Raw genomic sequence first — 19,631 nt, 5'->3', positions numbered from 1 at the left:
GCGAGAGCTCAGCCCATCACAGTTACAGGACCAGAAGTCAGACAAGGTTCTGTGAGATCTGAGCAGAAAACTCGAGATGCTCAGTGCTGATTCACTATTCGTGGCTACCCTGGATTGTGTCCTAGCCATGGCAAAGAGGGTAGGATTCTATGTCTCAATTCCTGGTCAGTCTTTGCCCAGTGCTGTGGTTTTTCATCTTTTGTGTGTACATAGTTTTGTTTGGTGTTTGTGACAGTGTCACAGTCTGGTCGCAGACTCACTGTGTAGCTAAGGATGACCTTAGACTCTTGATTCTCCTGTCTATTTCTAAAGTGCTGGGGTTATAGGCATGAGCTGCCACACACATGTACCATCTTATGTAGGCATGTGCTGCCACACACATGTACATCTTACTGTTCAGCAGATGCTTCAGCTGACTGTTGCTCACAGTGCAGAAGGTCCCTTTAGGCAGTCAGAGCCGGGAGCTGCCCTAGTGGGCAAGCATCTTCTGACTTCAGAGGCAGCAGAGATCTCACCCTTGTTTCACTCTCCTTTTTTTTTTTCCTCCTTTCTATTAAATTAATTTTTAAAAATCTGTTGTGTGTATGCAAGTGCAGGCATGTACAATTTGTGTGGCGTTCAGGATAACTTTGAAAATTAGGTAGATTCTCTCCTTCCTCTGTGGGTTCTGAGGACTGACTTCAGGCTGGTAGGCTTGTGTGGGAAGCACTTTTACCCACTGAGCTGTGGCCAGCTCCTGTACTGTGGGAGCAGCAGTAGCATAGACAGCTTCAAGGATGGGCAGAATCCTAAGTCTCAAGAGTTGAAGTTTCTTCTCCATTAGAGGTGCTGTAATCTGAAGAATGTGGTACATCAGCAGGGGCTTTTCTCCCTATTTCTTTTGAACAGAAAATGCTTAGCATGTCTTGCAGGAAATACACATGAATAAAACTCCATCCTTCTGGTTGTATAAAGAAGATACTCAAGTTACAAAAAGGAAAGTACATGGAAGATTGCAGGGAGAGAGAAGCTTGAAAAGCATGGCTAAGTTTCATATACTGTTTCAGCTTGTTCCTTGGCTGTGCATATAAGGGTCTGAGTCTTCAGTCTCAGACTGGCTCTTGTGTGTGTGTGTGTGTGTGTGTGTGTGTGTGTGTGTGTGTGTGTTTGCACGCACACACACACGTGAAGTAGCCCTACAGAAGCACTGAAGGCCTGGTGAGCATTGGAACTGTATCTGACAGCGATGGCTCCTTCAAATGCCTCAGATAAAAAGGCAGGGCTCTGCTTTGGATGTGCACACAATCCAATATTTCATTCCTGCACCTGGAATGGAAAGACCCAAGAAAATTCCAAGTTGTATGGACAGTGACAGTCATCAGATGCAATGCTAAGATGACTCAAGTATCAAAGAGACATTAGAAAAGTTTTTATAAATAAGCCCCTGCAACCAAGGGCAAACACAGATTCTAAACAGAATATGTAAAAGAAGAAACAAGCTAGAGTTGTATGATGACACACTTTTGTTATCTCATTACTCAAGAAGCAGAGGCAGGGTGATATTCCAGACCAGCCTGGCCTATATAGCCTGACCTGTCTCCAAAATAAACAAAAATCTAAATCAAGAAATAGAGGCTAAGTGAGGCATGGTGGCTCTTGTCTATAATCCTAACACTTGGCAGGTAGAGGCAAGAAAATCGGGTCATCTTCTACTACATAGTAAGTTGAACTATAGACCAGCCTGGGATATAGGAAGCTCTGTCTCAAAACCCCAAAACGTGCTATAAACTCCAAACCAAACCTAAAGCGTGCAGTATATTAGATTTTATATGAACTAAGAAAATGCTGTTGCAGAATGGTATTATGGAAAACGTTAATGAACTTAAAGATTAATCAATACATTTTGCACCACAGAGTAAAACAGAATGTTGGGCAGAATAGTATGTGTTTCAAGGGTTGTAAGGCAATCCCAGAAGGTCTGGCAGCCTTGTTCTCTGGATTTCAGAAGGAGAAGAAAAGGTTCTAGCTCAGAGAAAACATTCAAAAAAGTAACACTGGAAGCCCTTTCATGTTGGCAAAGGATATAAGCATGCGGAGTCAAGAAACTGCCTGTACCCAGACATGATACAGACATCCTCTGCATTACATATATTGGTCATTCATTGCAACCTCCTAGCTTTTGTGATGTGACTTTCATGTGGGTTTCAGTACCCCTAATAATTTGAAATATATGTAAGTAGAAAACATCGAAGCTCTATCTTTTTATCTCCCTCCTTTAGTGTCTGGGACACTAAATATTATGCGTGGTGACTTTGCACATTTAATGAAACCATCCCCAACATCGCCACATGCCTGGGTAGTTTTCCTCTTCTAAGTCAGAACAAAGCAGCCTCTTGACAGATTGTGATATAACAGATTAACACTGGCACAGCTTCTAAAACCCACGTTATTTCCTGAATGATAGGAGAACCCTAACTATTGGGCAGTGTGGAGATAGGGTCTCATGTAGCACAGGCTGGCTTTGAGCTCTCTCTCTTCCTGCTTCCACATCTCAAGTGCATCTCAAGTTTTTATTTCTACTGCTCACTTTTTTTTTAAGTAGGAGATTTTGTTTTGGTTTGCTTTTGGTTTATTTGAAATAGGGTTTTTCTGTTTAGCCCTGGTTGTCCTGGAACTTGCTCTGTAGACCAGGCTGGCCTCAAACTCAGATCCACCTTCCTCTGCCTCCCAAGATCTGGGATTAAAGGTGTGCGCCACCACTGCCCAGCTAAGTTGGAGGTTTTATTAAAGATCTGGGCTTTAGCATGAGGGTTTGGAGGAAGAGGTGCTCAGAAAAAAAGCAGGTGCCCAAATACTGAATACAGGCTCCTCAAAGGAGAGTCCAATCTCTCTTCTTAGTTGGTTCCGTGGAGCTGACTGGCCAGCCAGCCGTGCTGAATTAATTAGGTCCAGCTTCTCTGAGAGAACCTGCCTTTAAAAGGACAACAGAAAGTGAAAGAGGAAGATATACAATGTAGCCTTCTTCCTCTGTTTGCACACACATGTGAGCATATACACGCACACACATCTACAAGTGACTGAATGAAGTTAATTCATTTTCATTTTTTATTTCACTTTTATTTTCCATGGCATTTCTTATTGAATTGGCAAACAGTTCCTATATGCCATGTCAAGGTACAACTAAATGTACAGGAATGAAGGATAATTAGAGAAGATGTCCATTTAATTTATGTGCAGTGCTGGGAATCAGAACAGAGGCTTTGTGCATGCCAGGCAAATGCTCTGCCACCTAAGCTACATCCTAGCACAACCGAGTAAATCTTATTAGACATTTTACATGTGCTTTGCATTGTCCTGCATGTGAATCTTCAGAAAGCCAGGAATGTGTGGGGGTGATTAGATTTCTTTAACTGTCTATTTACAAATAATGGCAAATTCATATAATTTTTACTTTTGTTTATTTTGTTTTTCTGAGATAGGGTCTCATGTAGTCCACGTTGGTCTCAAAACTCACTATATAGCTGAGGCTGACCTTGAAATTCTTTTCTTCTTGCTTCTGCCTCTTCTATATGTAAAATATCATTCTTACTGTCTGAGTTTCTCTAGCCCCATTCCTCTGTGGAGACCACTGGTGTTTTGATCAGTATTTGATGTTGTAGCTACTCTGTTTACTAACGGAACACTGGATTAACTCACCATCGTACCGTGAGTGCACGTCGACTTCTGTATACAAGTGTCTAATGTTGCTGCTCTGCTTCTCGGGTCTTGTTGTCCTTGAGAGGGGCTCTTTGGTTGTGCAACACTCTGACTGTTTTCGTCTCCCTTCACAGGTTCATGTCAGAGCTGGTCTTTTTCATGGAACTGAGCTCCTGTGTAAAACTGTTGTAAGCTCGGAGATAACAGGAAAAAATGACCATATTTGGAATGAACCCCTGGAATTTGATATTAATATTTGTGACTTACCAAGAATGGCTCGATTATGTTTTGCTGTTTATGCTGTTTTGGATAAAGTAAAAACGAAGAAATCAACAAAAACTATTAATCCCTCTAAATATCAGACCATCAGGAAAACTGGGAAAATGGTAATGATAATAATTTCAGAAAATTGTTTATATAATAGGGTATTTTAAGGCTCTGAAATAATTAAAAGGAGTTAAATTATTTCGTGTGACTTGAACCCTAAGAACTAATTTTAAGGTGATAAAGTTCCGTGTTCATGTCTTTTCTCAAATTTGAGGCAATTTCATGATACAGTTGTCCTATTATAGAAGCAAAAAATCTAGGGGCCCAGCACTCACCCTGTAGCTCAGCCTACCCTGAACTCCTGTGACACTCCTGCCTCAGCCTCTCCATGATGGGACCATCAGGTAGGAGCCACTGAACCTGGAAAGGGACAACATTTTAAAAACAGCTAGTCCATAGTATCTAAACTAAAATTTCAAGTATATATATTTGAAAATTGAGATTTTTTTTTATTTTTGAAAAAAATTATAGATTGCACCTCACTCAGCACACTTGTTGTGACTTTAAGACACAAATGCCTGACTGGACATCAGTTTTGGAATGAAATAAGAATATTTGCACTCCATGTGAAAAATCAAGCCTTTTTGCTAGTTTTAGGCAATCTCTGCTTCTGATTTGCTATCACCTTAGTATAAACACATTTAACTTTCAGAATCTCTTGAATTTTGAAATCCTAGCTAAAGGATGTTAGACCTGATGTCAAATGGTCATCTTCTGTATCTCTACCTGCGCATACATGTATGTGTGTACACACATACATTCAGAGGCATGCACACATAAATATTTTAAAGATGGGTCTTTTGTGTAGTGCTGGCTGCTCTGCAAGTCATGTGTCACCTAGGTTGTCCTAGAACTCTCAACCCCCTTGCCTCTGCTTATTGAGTAAAAGTGTGTGCACCTGAGTAGTCTCAGAACCAGCAACTTTTCAGCTCTGGTGATTGAACCAGGGCCATCTGTGTGCTCGAGTTCACCACTGACCACAGTCTTCGCCTTCCTTTTTCATGTATTAGTCAAATGTGGTTTCCCACCCCCACCAAAGTCTCTCCTGTCTTACTCTCTCTAGATAGGGTTTCTCATAGCCCAGACTAGCCTGAAACTGTCTAGATCTCTAGGTAGTCTACTAGACTACTAGTTGAGAATGACCTTGAACTTTTGCTTGCACAGCCTGGTGTATAACAGAACACTAAAGATGGGAATATAAGCACTCTATCTCTGCTTATTATGATACATTCTTCTGAAAATAAATTTTAATGTCTCAAATGTCATAGAGGGGCTAGTTCCTATGTGGGCTTTCCTATCTTGATAATAGAATTCTCCAAGATTTGAAAAGAAATATATGTACACATACACCCCCCCACACACTGAACTAGGCTGGCCTCATGAAAGTTCTAACCTTGTAGTGCCACCTTTGTTGTTGTTTTCCAGACAGAGTCTTGTAGGTAGCTTTGCTGGGTCTAAAGGCATGTGCCACTATGCCTAGCTTTTAAAAAGCAAACAGCAACAACAGCAACACATCAGGTTCTCATTCTGTAAACCAAACTGGTCTGTAGCTTGCTATGTGGCCCAGGGTGGCCCCATGCTAACAGGAGTCCTGCTTCCTCAGCCTCCTGAGCTGGGATTGCAGGTGTGAGTCTCCCTTTTAACAGTATAAGTAATTCCTGCATTATCCAGAGGCACAGCTTTCTCCCATGCTGAGACTTGCTGTGCACCCACACTGTATTCGTCATCTAAAAACTTGTCATTTTCAAAATTTTCTGTTTTGTGGGCTTATTGTTTTATATATGTGGTATATTAATTGGCCTGTAGAATTTTTCCTAATAGTGGTAAAGATAATTGAAATTGGGCTCATCTATATCTTCTTTTCATTTTGCATGAATTGGAAATTACCTAGAACTTCAGAAATTTCATGAGCATTGTCACACCTTGAAGTCCATTCTGGTTTATTTATGTAATGATACTTTTTTTCAGCAACATTATCCTGTAGCGTGGGTAAATACGATGGTTTTTGACTTCAAAGGACAGCTGAGATCTGGAGACGTCATACTGCACAGCTGGTCATCCTTTCCTGGTAAGGTGTGCTTTCCTAGTGCTGGGGAGCAGCTAGCATTTCACTGTGCATGACTCGGGGTTTCTTTGATTTACTGCTGTTGTTGTATTTCAGTAAAGAAATTGTCTTTGTTATTTATTCTTTTTTGTTGTTTTGTTTTGTATTTGAAGCAGTGTCTCTTTGTGACTGCCCTGAAACTCACTCTGTAGACCAGGCTGGGCTCAAACTCACAGAGATCTGTCTGCTTCTGCCTTCTGAATCCTTGTTTTAAAGGCACACCCATTTCCATCTGTTATTTATTCTAATTGACGTACAATGAGTATTTTGCTATAGACAAGTTCGTGAGTGTGTATTTTTTTATTTCAATGCGTTCTTATTTTAAACATTTTATTTTTGTCTGTGTTTTTGGAAACCTCCTAGGTAACAGTGTCTTCTGTAACCAGCTTAATTGCTCATAGTTGTCCTGGTGAATGAGCACCCTGCACAGTTAGCAAACAGTGAAAGGATTTGTTTCCTGGGTAAATTTAGCATGCTGGCCAAGATAAATGAAGTCCTTCAAATATGCCTAAAGGCCTCCTGATTCAATTTGCTAACCTTTCTTAGGTGACACGACATTTAGGACATTTTTGTGAAAGAAAAATCAGTTATAGACTTTCATTATTGTTTTTTGTTTGTTTGTTTAATAATTATATTTTATTTTAGTTTTTTTCAAGACAGGGTTTTTCTGTGTAGCCCTGACTGTTTTGGGACTCATTCAGTAGATCAGGCTGGCCTCAACCTGACAGATTCACCTACCTCTGCCTCTCGGATGTTGGGATTAAAGTTGTACACCTCTACCACCCAACCAGACTTTTGTTTTTTAAAGTTTCAAAAAATTTTTTCTTACAAATTCAAATTATTTGCACATTTTAGATGAGCTGGAAGAGATGCTAAATCCCATGGGCACTGTGCAGACGAACCCGTATGCTGAAAATGCAACTGCCTTGCATATTAAGTTCCCAGATAATAAAAAGCAGCCTTATTATTACCCTCCCTTCGATAAGGTAAGCTAACAGAAAGTCCACCATGGATAAAGGAATTGATTATTCCTGGATATAAATGTTTGGTCCAAGCTCAGTGTCCAATTCTTTCCAAACTCTCCATACATTGACACTGATCCAGTTGAAGGCTGTGCAGTACAGCAGTTGGTTCTGGCTTATCTCTGACCAAGTGAAACACAGTGTCTCTGGAGTTCAGGGGCTGTGTTTATAAAGGAGTTGAGTTGTTCTGAATTCTTTTCTGATTTAAAGAGCCTCTTAGGTGTATTCACGTAGAACTCTATGTAATGTGTTCTGTAAAACACGCCTGACATATTGATTCAGAGAGAAAAGATACAATGAAATAAGAGATGGTTCATGCTGAGTGCTACTATCATCAGGACTTTAAAACAGTGTCTCACTCTAGCCAGCATGAGCTTGAATTCACTGTGTAGTCCACACTTAGCCCTGAATTCACAATAGTCTTCTTGTCTTCGCCTTCAAAGAGTCAAGACTACAGGTATAAGGTGCTATGCCTGGGAATGACTTCAGGAGACTCTATAGAAGGGTTTCTATTTCAAATCATGTCCTTAGTATACTGGTATACTGTTTCTGAAATTAGACTGTTTACTGGTGGCTGAAAACAGAACTGAAACATGCTATATATTTAAAAAAAAAAAAAGCTGAACTGGACTGTCCTGCACTTTCTCTCTTCCATCCCCTGGAAGTTGAACCCAGGTCTTTGAGGCAAATCCTTAACCACTGAGTAGCACCCCCAGCCCTCTGTAATGTTCTTTTGATTTTATTTGTTTTTTATTTTATGTGTGTGAATATTTTTTTGCATATGAATATACATTTTGTGTATGCTTGATGCTCAAGGAAGTCAGAAGAGGATATCAGATCCCCTGAAACTGGCATTACAGACTGTTGTGAGCCACCAAATGGGTGCTGGGAACTGAACTTGGGTCCTCTGGAAGAGCAACAAGTGCTCCTAACCACTGAGCCACCTCTCCAACCCCCTCTAATATGTTTTGGTTATCAGGTTTGACATTACTCTTTTAAGTATGGTTAGTATTGATTTTAATATAGAAATCTTGGACAAATCTCCAAAACATACACCAGAAATTTCTTGATCCAAATGAGGAAAAGCTACTTTTAAAGCACTAAATAGTATCTACATAAATCCACTCACAAACTCCGTTTTATTACAGAGCACTACCAAAAGTGTATAGGAGACCTGTATGTGTTGGAACTGTTGGGGAGGTGCTGATGATACTGGACCTTAGCGCCTCACACATGCTAAGCTTAACTCAGACTATATACTTTGAGCTATATACTCAATCCCAGAGATGGATTTTAGAGTATTATGCAAATTTAATTATGTAATTCAATGTTGCCTTCTTCATTTGTACTTCAAGTGAATTGAATCTACCCAAGAACCAGATTATCGTTACAAGGTCTTTGGTTTTTCCGCCCAGCATGGTGCCTCATGCCTATAACCCAGCAGTGGTGACACCAAGGCAGGGGGATTGAAAATCAACCTGGGTTACATATAAAGTGACTTTTTCTCAAAAACATGAGCAAAAAAAAGCTGTGGACACAGCTCAGTGGTAGAGTTGCTTGCAAGCATGTGCAGAGTCCAGGGTTAAAGGGCCAGCATTGTAAAGTAAATGAATTTAAAAATAAGATTAAAATACTGTTCTGATTGGCAGTTTAAAGCCAAATTAAAAGTTGTGCTTCTTAAAACAACTGCTGAGTATGTTAAGAACTTTCCATTTTAACACATACTGAGTAGGGGAAAAACAACATTTTGATTCATCTTACATTTCTGTGGTATCTGTAGATTTCCTTAGATAGGAAGTCGTGGTCCGTAAGCCACTGCTCCATGTGCTGTATCCCATAATCTCATCTGGTGACTGTTACCGGCTATGGTGTATGTTCATTGACCTGTTGCAGTTTATTGGGCATCAACTTAGATGCTTCTTAAGGCATTTTTTAAGTCTAGCATGCTATGCAAATATTTTTGCATTTATCTAATTTTAGAGAAGTCCAATTTCTTTGTGTAGTTTCACTATTGCTTCTTTCATTCTTAAGTAATCATCTCAGTTCCCGTGCCTCAGCCTGCTAAGTACTGGGGTTGTAGGCATGAGCCACATGGAGAGGTTTTGGTTTGGTTTTGGGGTTCTTTTTCCCTGGGATAAGGGGTAGATCCTTGGGCCTCCTGTGTGCTGGGCAAGTCCTCCATTGCAAAGTCTGGGCCTCACCAGGTATTTCTGCCTGGTCTCCATTTAAAATTCTTTTTGCACCAAAGTCTTGCAAAGTTGCCTGGCAGACCTTGATCTGCCCTTCTGCCTCAGTGAATTGTTTATGATGCTCACTAAATAGTTACACGGATGTAAAAGACACATCTTCCGGTGCTGTGTTGTTATTTAGTACTGCCACTGGCATCACCTGTCTCTTGTACAAGTCAGTTTATGACTCTTGCTTAATTTTAGTGACTATACTCTTACCTGATCTTAGACAACACCATTTGGAACAGACAGGCTGCAAATCACCACGTTTAACACATGATATCATAGGTCGGTAACCTACTTAGGACTGTAGAGCTCAATAACAACATGGAACTAGTGGTTCTCTCCTCCTTTCCTGGAGTAAGTCAGTTCCTATAAACTGAGGGAACTGAGAAATACTTCTCGAATTCTACCATGTCATTACTGCTACATTATTTTTTATTGTTTTTATTGAGCTATTCATTTTTTCCTACTCCCCTTCCTCTCCTCTCCCCTTCCACCCTTCCCGCTGCCCTCCACATTCCCAATTTAGTCAGGTGATCTTGTTTTTTTATCCTTCTTAGGCAAATCCATGTCTGTCTCTCTTGGGGTCCTCTTTGTTGTCTCAGTTCTCTGGGCTTGCGCCAGTAGGCTGGTTGTCCTTTACTGCTGCATTATTTGCAATGGCAGTGCTGGGGACCAAACCCAGACATTAGGAAATGCTCTACCACTGAGCTATTCCTCCAGCAAGCCTAGCCTTCCTCTTTAGTGCCTGTGTTTTGTTTATTTCCGTCCCCTTTTCATCCCATCACATCCCTACTGTGTATCCTGGACCAGGCTCAAACTTGCTATCCCCCTGCCTCAGCATCCTGATGCAGAGCAGAGGCGTGCACCACCACTCCTCAGTGGATTATGAGACTTTTGCTGTTGTTTGGGACCTTATGCATGACTCTTGACCTACATACACCTCACCCTTTGATGGCTATTGATTTTGAAAAACCAAATATAATGATCAGGCTTACCTATTCTACCTTAGTAACTGTTTTAAAATTGTTTTAGATTGTTTTTATTTTATGTGTAGAGTGTTTGCCTATACACATATTTTTGTGTACTGTAGACCTGCAGTCCCCAGGGAAGCCAAAAGAGAAACTGTGGTTATAGATGACTGTGAGCCACCATGTGGGTGCTGGGAACCAAATCCAAGTTAATAACAAGTACTCTTAGCCACTGAGTCATCTCTGCAGCTGCTACCATAGTAACTCTTGTTTACAGTCTGAGAGGGCCACAGTCTCTTCAGTGACATCGTTCTTTCTCATTATCAAGGGTTTGAAGCACTTTGGGAAACACTGGGTTTTTGTTGTCTTATTTTAAAAAATTATTCCCATTTATAGAGACTAGTCATCCACATGCAGAGTAGTTATTAATATTGAAAATTTTACAAATACCAGAACCAAAATTTAACTTTTATTTTTATTATTTTAAAACAGATCATTGAGAAGGCAGCTGAGATTGCCAGCGGTGACAGTGCTAATGTGTCAGTAAGTATCGAGCTTCATCTGGTCCTTACTACAGACTTGTGTGCAGTATGAGGGACTGACCACATCCACTGGAGACATAACTCCAAAGCAGTCTCACATTCAGTGCCGGCAAAAGGTAGCTCAGTTTTTGGTGACTTGCATGTGAATGGTAAACCCTATTCTGCACAAGTTCAGGGTTAGTGGCCCTCAGTGGATGCTGTTAAACCTCATAGATTTCCAGCATTGTCTTATCATCATTTAGTTAACTTAGGAGGCTGTGTTCTTTCATGTAGCAAAGCCAGTATAGTATGGATTAGCTTTACAGTGGGGGACCTGAGTCTTCTCCCTGAGAACTCTGCCAAGTTGAAAATACCATTTCTGTTTTATGATTTACTATTTCTGTCCCAGCTTCCTTTTTTACTATATCACAGAAGTAAGACTAGAGTCCATATAATTTATTCTGAGGCTATTGTTAATATTATTTTTGTTGTTTTTTGAGCCTAGCATTTAATGGTTAAACCATCTATATCTAGCCCATATATCACATCATTTATTCTGAGGCTATTGTTAATATGTATATTGCTCACACCTCCTGGTTTAGACCCTGGACACATGACTAGGCCATAAGTGAGGCTGGACAACATGGTCTCTTACCAGACTGCTATGTTCTTGGCTAAGAGTAAGAGGTACCAGTACTAAAGGAAAGTAAAGGGATGGAGGGCTTTGGTCAGATAGTTACTGTGTCTTCAGACTGGCCTTGAATGCTCAGTGTTCCTGCTTCACTCGGCCTTTGATGTGTTAGGAGCAAAGCTGGGTGACTGTTAAAGCCTTGCACGCCTGTAATCTGGCAGCTGGGAACTAGAGGCAGAAAGATTATGTCTTCTTTGGCGATATAGAAGATACCAGAACAAACAACTAAACAAACAAAACAGTACTGGACTGAGCTTCAGTCTAATAGTCTCTTCCTTCATTACTAAGTTACAGATTTTAAGCATCTTCAGTAAGGGCATTCTTCTATAGAACAAAGTGGAGACGTTGTATAAGATTTATTGCTTCCTACAGAGTCCAGTCTGTGTGAGATGGTGTCCAGACTGACTAGCTAAGCAAGCTTCCAGAAGCCCCCTGCTCTGGCTTCTCCATAGATGGGGTTACAGATGCATGCTAGGTCTGACTTTCACACAGTTGCGGGGATCAAAGTTCAGGTCTTTGTGCTTGCACAGCATGCACCCCACCACCCCAGTTGAGCAACCTTCTCAGCTCATCTGTTCTGAACTACTGCTTTTTATTATTCATTTATCTGTCTATCGATCGATTTATCATCTATTTATTTATTTTGGGGGGTAGGGTGTTTCCTCTGTTGTGTGGATTCTTACTTTCCCTGTTCATATGCTTTAAACTCTGGTTGTCTGCCTGTTCACTGTACTGTGACTTCAGGATGAAGTCTGCTACCTGTGAAGGTCCCCAAGCAATCGGGGACCAGGTAGCTCCCAGGGACAGAGCACTTTGACTCTTCACCACTGAGTTTCTGTCTCAGCATAAACAGGAGGGGGCATGCATGGCCAGCAGCACCGTCCCCTCCTCATACCTTCCTTCTCTCATTGAAGGGTTCCTGTGAGATTCGTGTTGGCGTTAGACTCAGTGCGTAGCCTTGAATCTCCTGCCTCTACCTCCTAAGTGCTGGGCTTGCAGCTGTGCAGTTCACATGTTGCAGGTGTTTGTTGTTGTTGTTGCTGTTTGATCAGGATCAGCCTATGTTGACTTGCACTTTGAATCCTTCTGCCAAGACCTCCTCAATGCTGTGTTTACACCATCACTGTGAAATTCAACTTCTTTATTTTTGTTGTGTTGGATCAGAGGCCTGTGCACGCTGGGCCAGGGCTCTAGCACTGAGTTGGCATTCTAAGACAGTTTTCTCTGTTGTTTTGTTTTATGATCACAGGGTTCCTGCTGTATAGAAATTTTTATGCCTTTAAGCCAAGGCACAAGCAAGAAGTTCTCTATTTAGTACTTTTATTTCACTCCTTATATGTTTGGGGTATCTTGTGTTTGGGGTAGGTTAGGGAGGAGGTTGGTAGAAACCACAAATGGTGAAATGTCTCAGTGGATAAAAGTCTAACAATCTAAGTTAGATCCCCAGGACCCATACGGTGGCACCTGAGTGTGTGTGCACTCATGCACAGGGGAGGAGGGCTTAAAGAAGAAATTCTACTCAAATAATAGTGAATTTATACGATAAGCTATATTAAATAAGAGGAATTTAACCTAAAAGCAATAGTGCCATCTAGTGTTTGCTCTTGGTTTTAAAAACAAAAAAGGAGAACCTTTTTTATAATGTGGCTCAGAAAGTTAATACTGAGCAATGCAAACTTTTTAAAAGGATCCACTTTAATCTCTGTACAGAATTTCAGTTTTTGTTTCAGTTGGTAAAGCTCAAAATTATAAACTCATTGCATATAAATTTGCTGAATGGTTGCCTGTGGTTTGCATAGTTAAATAATGGCTATTTTACTTTCTTAAGAGTCGTGGTGGAAAAAAATTCCTTGCTGTACTGAAAGAAATCTTGGACAGGGACCCCCTGTCTCAGCTATGTGAGAACGAAATGGATCTTATTTGGACTCTACGGCAAGACTGCCGAGAAAATTTCCCACAGTCACTGCCAAAACTACTCCTGTCAATCAAGTGGAATAAACTTGAAGATGTTGCTCAGGTAACAGAAAATCCTTCCCTCCCTCCACTTTTTTCCCCTCTGCATCCCTTCCTCTCCACGCTCCCCCCACATTCCTTCCCCCATAGAACAATAACAACAACAACAACAACAACAAACCCTTTCTTCAGCTCTGTGTGTGTGTTTGTGTGTACATTCATATACTCGTTGATTTTGTGTGATGTGTCATTCCCCACAGGAGATTTGTTGGATAAATTTTCTATTTTCTTTGCTTTTTGTTTTGCTTCACTTATTTTTTGGGTTTTTTTGTTGTTGTTGTTTTGGTTTTTTGAGACAGGTTTTTGTGTGTAGCCCTGGCTGTCCTGGAACTCACCCTGTCACCAGGCTGACCTCAAACTCTGAGATCTACATTCCTAGGCCTCCTGAGTGCTGGAATTAAAGGCATGCACCAGTACCTCCCAGCTTTTTAAAGATAGATTCTCATTTTGTGACTGTGGCTGCTCTCAAACTTTCAATCCTCCTTTCTCAGCCCTTAAGTGCTGGGATTGTAAATGTGCACCATAATACCTACCTTGTTGAGTGATTCCCTGCAGGAGCTATTTTTGAGGTTTTAAAAGGTTACTTATTCTATGTACCATCCATAAACTTTGAAGACTTCAGGGATCCTGGAATCTGGTGGGGTGACCATGCCCAATGTTAACAACAATTACGATAGTAGTTTAAGAGCCATCCATCAAAGGAGGTGTAGTCAGTCCTGGGTATCTTCTACCAGTTTCATCGTAGGACCTCAAGTGGTTTTATTGTCTTACTATGTAGCCCTGGCTGGCCTAGAACTTCCACACCCCTCAAACTCACTGATATCCACCTGCCTGTGCCTCCGAGTGTTGGGTAAAGCCATGCACCACCATCCCTGACTGAGTTGCTTTTGAGATAAGCAGCCAGCTCAAGGGCATCCTTTCACCACTGCAGTTTAAGAGACAGAGCTCTCTAGTACTGATCTTACCCAGTAAATTGCTGTCAGTGGTACAGGATCCTCAAGAACACCCAACAAGAGATAGCAAATACTAAAGAGAAAGACTTTGCAAAGCACTGAGCTTTGCAAGGGCCAGAAATCAAACTTTTTCCCCTACTCTCCCTCAGAATCAGCTTTCTTCCCAGATGTCTGTCCCCATGAGACTGTACCCTGTAAATGTATCATACCCACTGGAGGAAGGCTCTGCATTGCACAGAGCCATGGCAGAGGCAGCTCAGAGTCCTCTCCAGAAGACCCAGGTGTAGCCACAATTAGATATCTTCCATGTGTAGGTCCAGCTCTTGCCCAGGAGTCTTGGTTGTCTGATGTCCAGTTAGCATTTGTGAATAAGATTTATTATCCATTAAAAAGAAAGTAGCCATTATTTAGTTCTCATGAATTACTTATGTTTATTCTAATTTGAAGAACTCAATTGTGTTCTGATTAATGAAAGATTCTGTAAAGTGATAGATTTCTTTAAAAATTCATTTAAAACTAGCAGGGCTTGATAGTGCATGTGTATGCCTTTAATTCCAGCACTTGGGAGTCAGAGATAGACTGTCTCTGAGTTCTAGTCTAGTCTGGTCTACAGGGGAAATTCCAGGACAGCCAGGGTCTACAAACCTGAAACCCTGCCTCAAATAATCAAACAGGGAAGGAAGGAGGGAGGGTGGGAGGGAGGAAGGAAGGGAGGGAAGAAGGAAAAAAAGAAGGGAGGAAGGAAATTGATTAAAAGTAACATTTGTAATTTTGAACTGTTAACATCCTCGCTAGTCTAAGTCTCAGCTAGATGAGCCGTAGCTTAGGTCTATACGTGAGCTTTACCTTTACATGCTTCTTGATTGTTTCTGTCTTCTTCTTTGTCCTTAAACTATATCATGGCTAATGGTTGTAGAATCTACATCCGAAGTGTTAATTAAGCACATAGGAACCTTTTAAACATATGTATATAGAATGTTTCAAAAACAAAACCAACCTTTGTTAGTCTGCCTCTGCCAAGATGTTTGAGGCATCAGTAGTCAAGTTTTCCTTCTTTTGACTCACTGTCTCCCATATGCCAGGAAGATACACTACTTTTGTCTGCCAAACTTCTGACCCAGTTTTAACTTTAAACAGCTTCAGGCACTCCTGCAGATTTGGCCCAAACTGCCCCCCAGGGAAGCACTGGAGCTCCTGGATTTCAACTATCCAGATCAGTACGTCCGGGAATATGCTGTGGGCTGCCTACGACAGATGAGGTATCTCTTTATGGGACCAACCTGGGGCACGGAATTACCTGGGTGGGTAAGAAAGAGGGTGGCTCTTTGAATGTGGCATAGGACAGGTAAGGGCCAAAGGAAGCTTGTTTGAGCTATGGTGACCAGGTCATGTGAGCTCTTACCGTAGTGCCCTCTGCTGGCCCTGCACAAACAGTTTAGGTACAGTAAGCCTCGCTTTCCACTTACTATAGAAGAGAGTTCTGAAACCTTCCTTAGTTTACTAATGTCTGCCCCAGGCCAACCCCAGAGGCCAGCTTTTCCACAGTGAGCAGCCATAACAGTGTTGCCTCTTTCCTTCACAGCAGTCTCCAACTCACCCCATATGAAAAGGGTTAGTATTTTGCAATGGAGGAGTATTTGTTTAGTTTCAAAAAGGATGACACTGGCTGCCCTTGAACTCATTGTAGCCCAGGCTAGTGAGAGTTCTCAGTCTCTGACTGATCCCCCTGTCCCCAGTCCTGTTAGTGGTCCCTCCTCGCTTTGATCTGTTTTAAATAGTTTGGTGGGCAGAAGGACCTATGTAAACTCTCTAAAGTGGTCTGAGAAGCAAAACCAGATATGTAAGGGAAGGAGCCTTCCATCTTTATACTTCTATTTGTGTTTTTTTTCTTCTTTTTCTTTCTTTATAGTTTATTATGGGAGGGGGGATTTCTGAGACCCTGTGTAGCCCTGACTGTCCCAGAAGTCTCTCTGTAGCCCAGACTGGCCTCGAACTAAAGAGTTCTGCCTGCCTCTGCCTCCTGACTGCTGAAATTAATGGCGTGCATGACTACCACCTGGTTTATACTTCTGTATTTAATACTAGCTATTGTTTTTTATGAGTGGACATGAATCATCATAATTAATTAATTGATCAATTAAATTGATGTTTAGAAAGTTTTAAAAATGAAGCCCCCAGTTGCTTTGTCTCCCTGTGTTTGCACTGGAGGCCTGACGAAAACACTTTGCGTTCCAGGTTAAGTGTTCAGTTTTAGAGGGAGATACTGAAATAATTATGTTGCCCCATGTGGCCAGTTCTGACCTCTCCCTCTGGTGAATGCTAGTGCTCTGAGTTCTGTTTCTCATTTAATGCTGTGGTTTGGCCCCAGTTTCATCTCAGCTACCCGTTTTTGTAGCTAGGTGTTGGGAAGCACAGTGGGAGGGCTGGGTATTCTGACCTCCAGCATGGCTGGGCTTGCCTGTGATAGCAGAGGCCACTGACCAGAGTATATTCAGTCCTCTAATAATAATGTATTATGAAGTGCAGTCGTTATAATCCCTGCCTAAAGGTGCATTCATTTCCTTGCACAGATTTCAGTCTGTTTGATATCAAGGTTTTAGTTTACTGATGTAAAAGAATGAACTACTTAAAACCACATGATAGCAAAGAAAAAAATAAATCATTAAGGCTTTCATCTTAAAAAATACTTGTTTGACTAAATGTAAAATGTGTTAGGGAGATCAGAGCTGTTCTCAGGGACCTGTGGGTTAGTAGCTCAGGAAGTGAAACTGTTTGGTCGAAGCCTGATGTCCTGAATAACCATGTAGAAGGAGAACGAGAGAATTTGCTCCACCATGTTGTCCTCTGACCCCCACATGAACACCGGCACACACACCACACATACATGTCTCACGTACAATAGAAATAAAGAATTGTGTTCAAGTAGCCATTTGAGGGCAGGGGTGTTACTCCTGGCTGGCTATATTGTAAATCATCAGTTGTAACAACGTATGAGGTTTGATAAGAATGTTCCATGGCTGGGCGGTGATGGCGCACATCTTTAATCCTGGCACTGGGGAGGCAGAGATAGGCAGATCTCTGAGTTCAAGGCCAGCCTGGTCTACAGAGCGAGTTCCAGGACTGGCTCCATAGCTACTGTACATATATATGTATGTATGTGTACATATTCTGTGCATCTGTTCTTTGATGCTACTCACTCCCTCCCCACATCTGAAATCTCAATATTTTGGTCAGCATCTAGTGTGGTACAGCGAGTGTAAACATGTGACTAGCCTGGCCCGGAAGTCCCATGTGTTGTTACCATTTAGCATATGGGTTTGGTAGGGTCTTTTTCTGTCACCAGTGGCTGAGATTCTCTCCCTTTTGTTTCTTTCAGTGATGAAGAGCTCTCTCAGTATCTTCTACAGTTGGTGCAAGTTTTGAAATATGAGCCTTTTCTTGATTGTGCCCTTTCTAGATTCCTGCTAGAAAGAGCACTTGATAATCGAAGGATTGGGCAGTTCCTGTTTTGGCACCTTAGGTGAGTCTTTCATATTTCAGTCTGAGACCTTGGTGTGCTTTAATACCTGATCCGGTGTGATGTAAGGCATTCAGTGGGACCGCCAGAGGCTTCGTGGTCTCCGCTCCACCTGTAACTTCGCTCTCTTTTGGTGTCTTCTTTCATACCCAGACTCTACTTTGTCATTTGGGAAAGTCATTCAGGCAGCTATCCCATGATCCTTTCTGGATTTTTAACTAAAAGCAGTAACTGATATATTGTAATATTTTCTGTTTAAAATACTTAATACTTATACTTGCATATGTGTTTTGATCTAATCCATTCCATCCTCCCCCCCATTTCCTCCTCTGTCCCTCAGCCACTTTTCCCTCCAACTTCATGAGCTCTTTCTTAAAAATGAACTAATTGTCTTAATATGTGTTAACTATGTGCTGTTCTATTTGTTCCTTTCAGAAATTTTTGGATAATATATACTTTTAAATTTTATGTGTATGGGCGCTTTGCCTGCATGTATAGACATACTTGTATGCCTGGTACTTGTAGTAGTCAGAAGAGGGCATTTGTAGATGGAAGTTTCTGTCCCACTTAGTTCTGCAGCTTTCAGTATCCCCCCCCCCAAAAAAAAACACAGAAGCTTGTGTTAATTATAAACTGTTTGGCCTATTACTCAGGCTTACTATTAGCTAGTTCTTACACTTAAATGTTTAGCCATGTGGTGTGGTACCTTTGCTCAGTGAGGCATTCTTATCTTGCTTCAAAGAAAATTTAGGATTACGGTCAAATCCTGACTGGAGTACCAGTGAGGTTTGATCATCTCAGCCAGCAGTGTTGAAGCTGTTCTGGATGCAGAACTCGGAGGAAACTGCAGCAGAGGTCCTCTGAAACGTTGGATCATCTGGGCCATCTGCTCCTATCAGAAATTTTTTTAGGGAATCTTCCTTGATCAAACCTTATTTTTCTTAATCCAGAATGAATCCACAGCATCCCATTTCCCATGGAAACAAAAGCAAAACCTCCAAAGACTTATTATTAATTATCTCTTACAACTTAAATTAACCTATAATTCTTATCAATGTTTAGCCATGTGGCTTGGTACCTTTGCTCAGTGAGGCATTCTTATCTTGCTTCCTCTGTGTCTGTCTGGTGACTGCATCTCTGCCTTTCTTCTTCCCAGAATTCTCTTAGTCTGGTCACCCTACCTATACTTCCTGCCTGGCTTCTAGCCAATCGGTGTTTTGTTTAACCAATACAAGTAACAAATCTTTACAGTGTACAAAAGCATTATCCCACAGCAGGCATTGGATACCCTGGAAATGGAGTTATAGACAATAGTGAGCTGCCATGTAGAGTGCTGGGAATGCCCCCTGTGTCCTCTGAAGAGCAGCCAGTGCTCCTAACTACAAGTCATTTCTCTAGCTCCAGTTTATGAGTTATATTATTATCCCTGCTGTTACTAAGTAAAGCCAAAGTTTTACTAAAGCAATAATAATTTTATTTATGTTATTTTTACACTGTGTTTGTTTACATGTCTTTTTACATGTGATTACAAATGGCTATAGGGGCCAGAGGCCTAGGATCCACCTGAAGCTAGAGTTAGAGGCTTTTGTTAGCCATCACTATGCAT

At 41.3% G+C, this 19,631-nt stretch overlaps 1 protein-coding gene across 3 annotated transcripts in view; it reads left to right on the top strand.

The window, feature by feature from the left end:
- Pik3cb (phosphatidylinositol-4,5-bisphosphate 3-kinase catalytic subunit beta) overlaps positions 1–19,631 on the top strand; it is a 107,780-nt gene that overhangs the window by 66,314 nt on the left and 21,835 nt on the right. For all 3 annotated transcript variants that reach the window (XR_015001849.2, XM_085689599.2, XM_085689601.2), the window contains exons 9-15: positions 3,810–4,061; positions 5,971–6,070; positions 6,962–7,092; positions 10,823–10,873; positions 13,371–13,559; positions 15,646–15,767; positions 17,885–18,028. Coding sequence is in view for 2 of the 3 variants with exons in the window: in XM_085689599.2 (XP_085545725.1) it covers positions 3,810–4,061; positions 5,971–6,070; positions 6,962–7,092; positions 10,823–10,873; positions 13,371–13,559; positions 15,646–15,767; positions 17,885–18,028 (989 nt within the window). In the remaining variant the exon portion in view is untranslated. The remainder of the gene's footprint in view (positions 1–3,809; positions 4,062–5,970; positions 6,071–6,961; positions 7,093–10,822; positions 10,874–13,370; positions 13,560–15,645; positions 15,768–17,884; positions 18,029–19,631) is intronic.

Source organism: Myodes glareolus, chromosome 4 (assembly GCF_982192425.1).
Source record: "Myodes glareolus chromosome 4, mMyoGla1.1, whole genome shotgun sequence".
Taxonomy (NCBI): domain Eukaryota; kingdom Metazoa; phylum Chordata; class Mammalia; order Rodentia; family Cricetidae; genus Myodes; species Myodes glareolus.
Note: the sequence above shows the minus strand (reverse complement) of the source record. Positions and strands in the feature narration are given on the sequence as shown.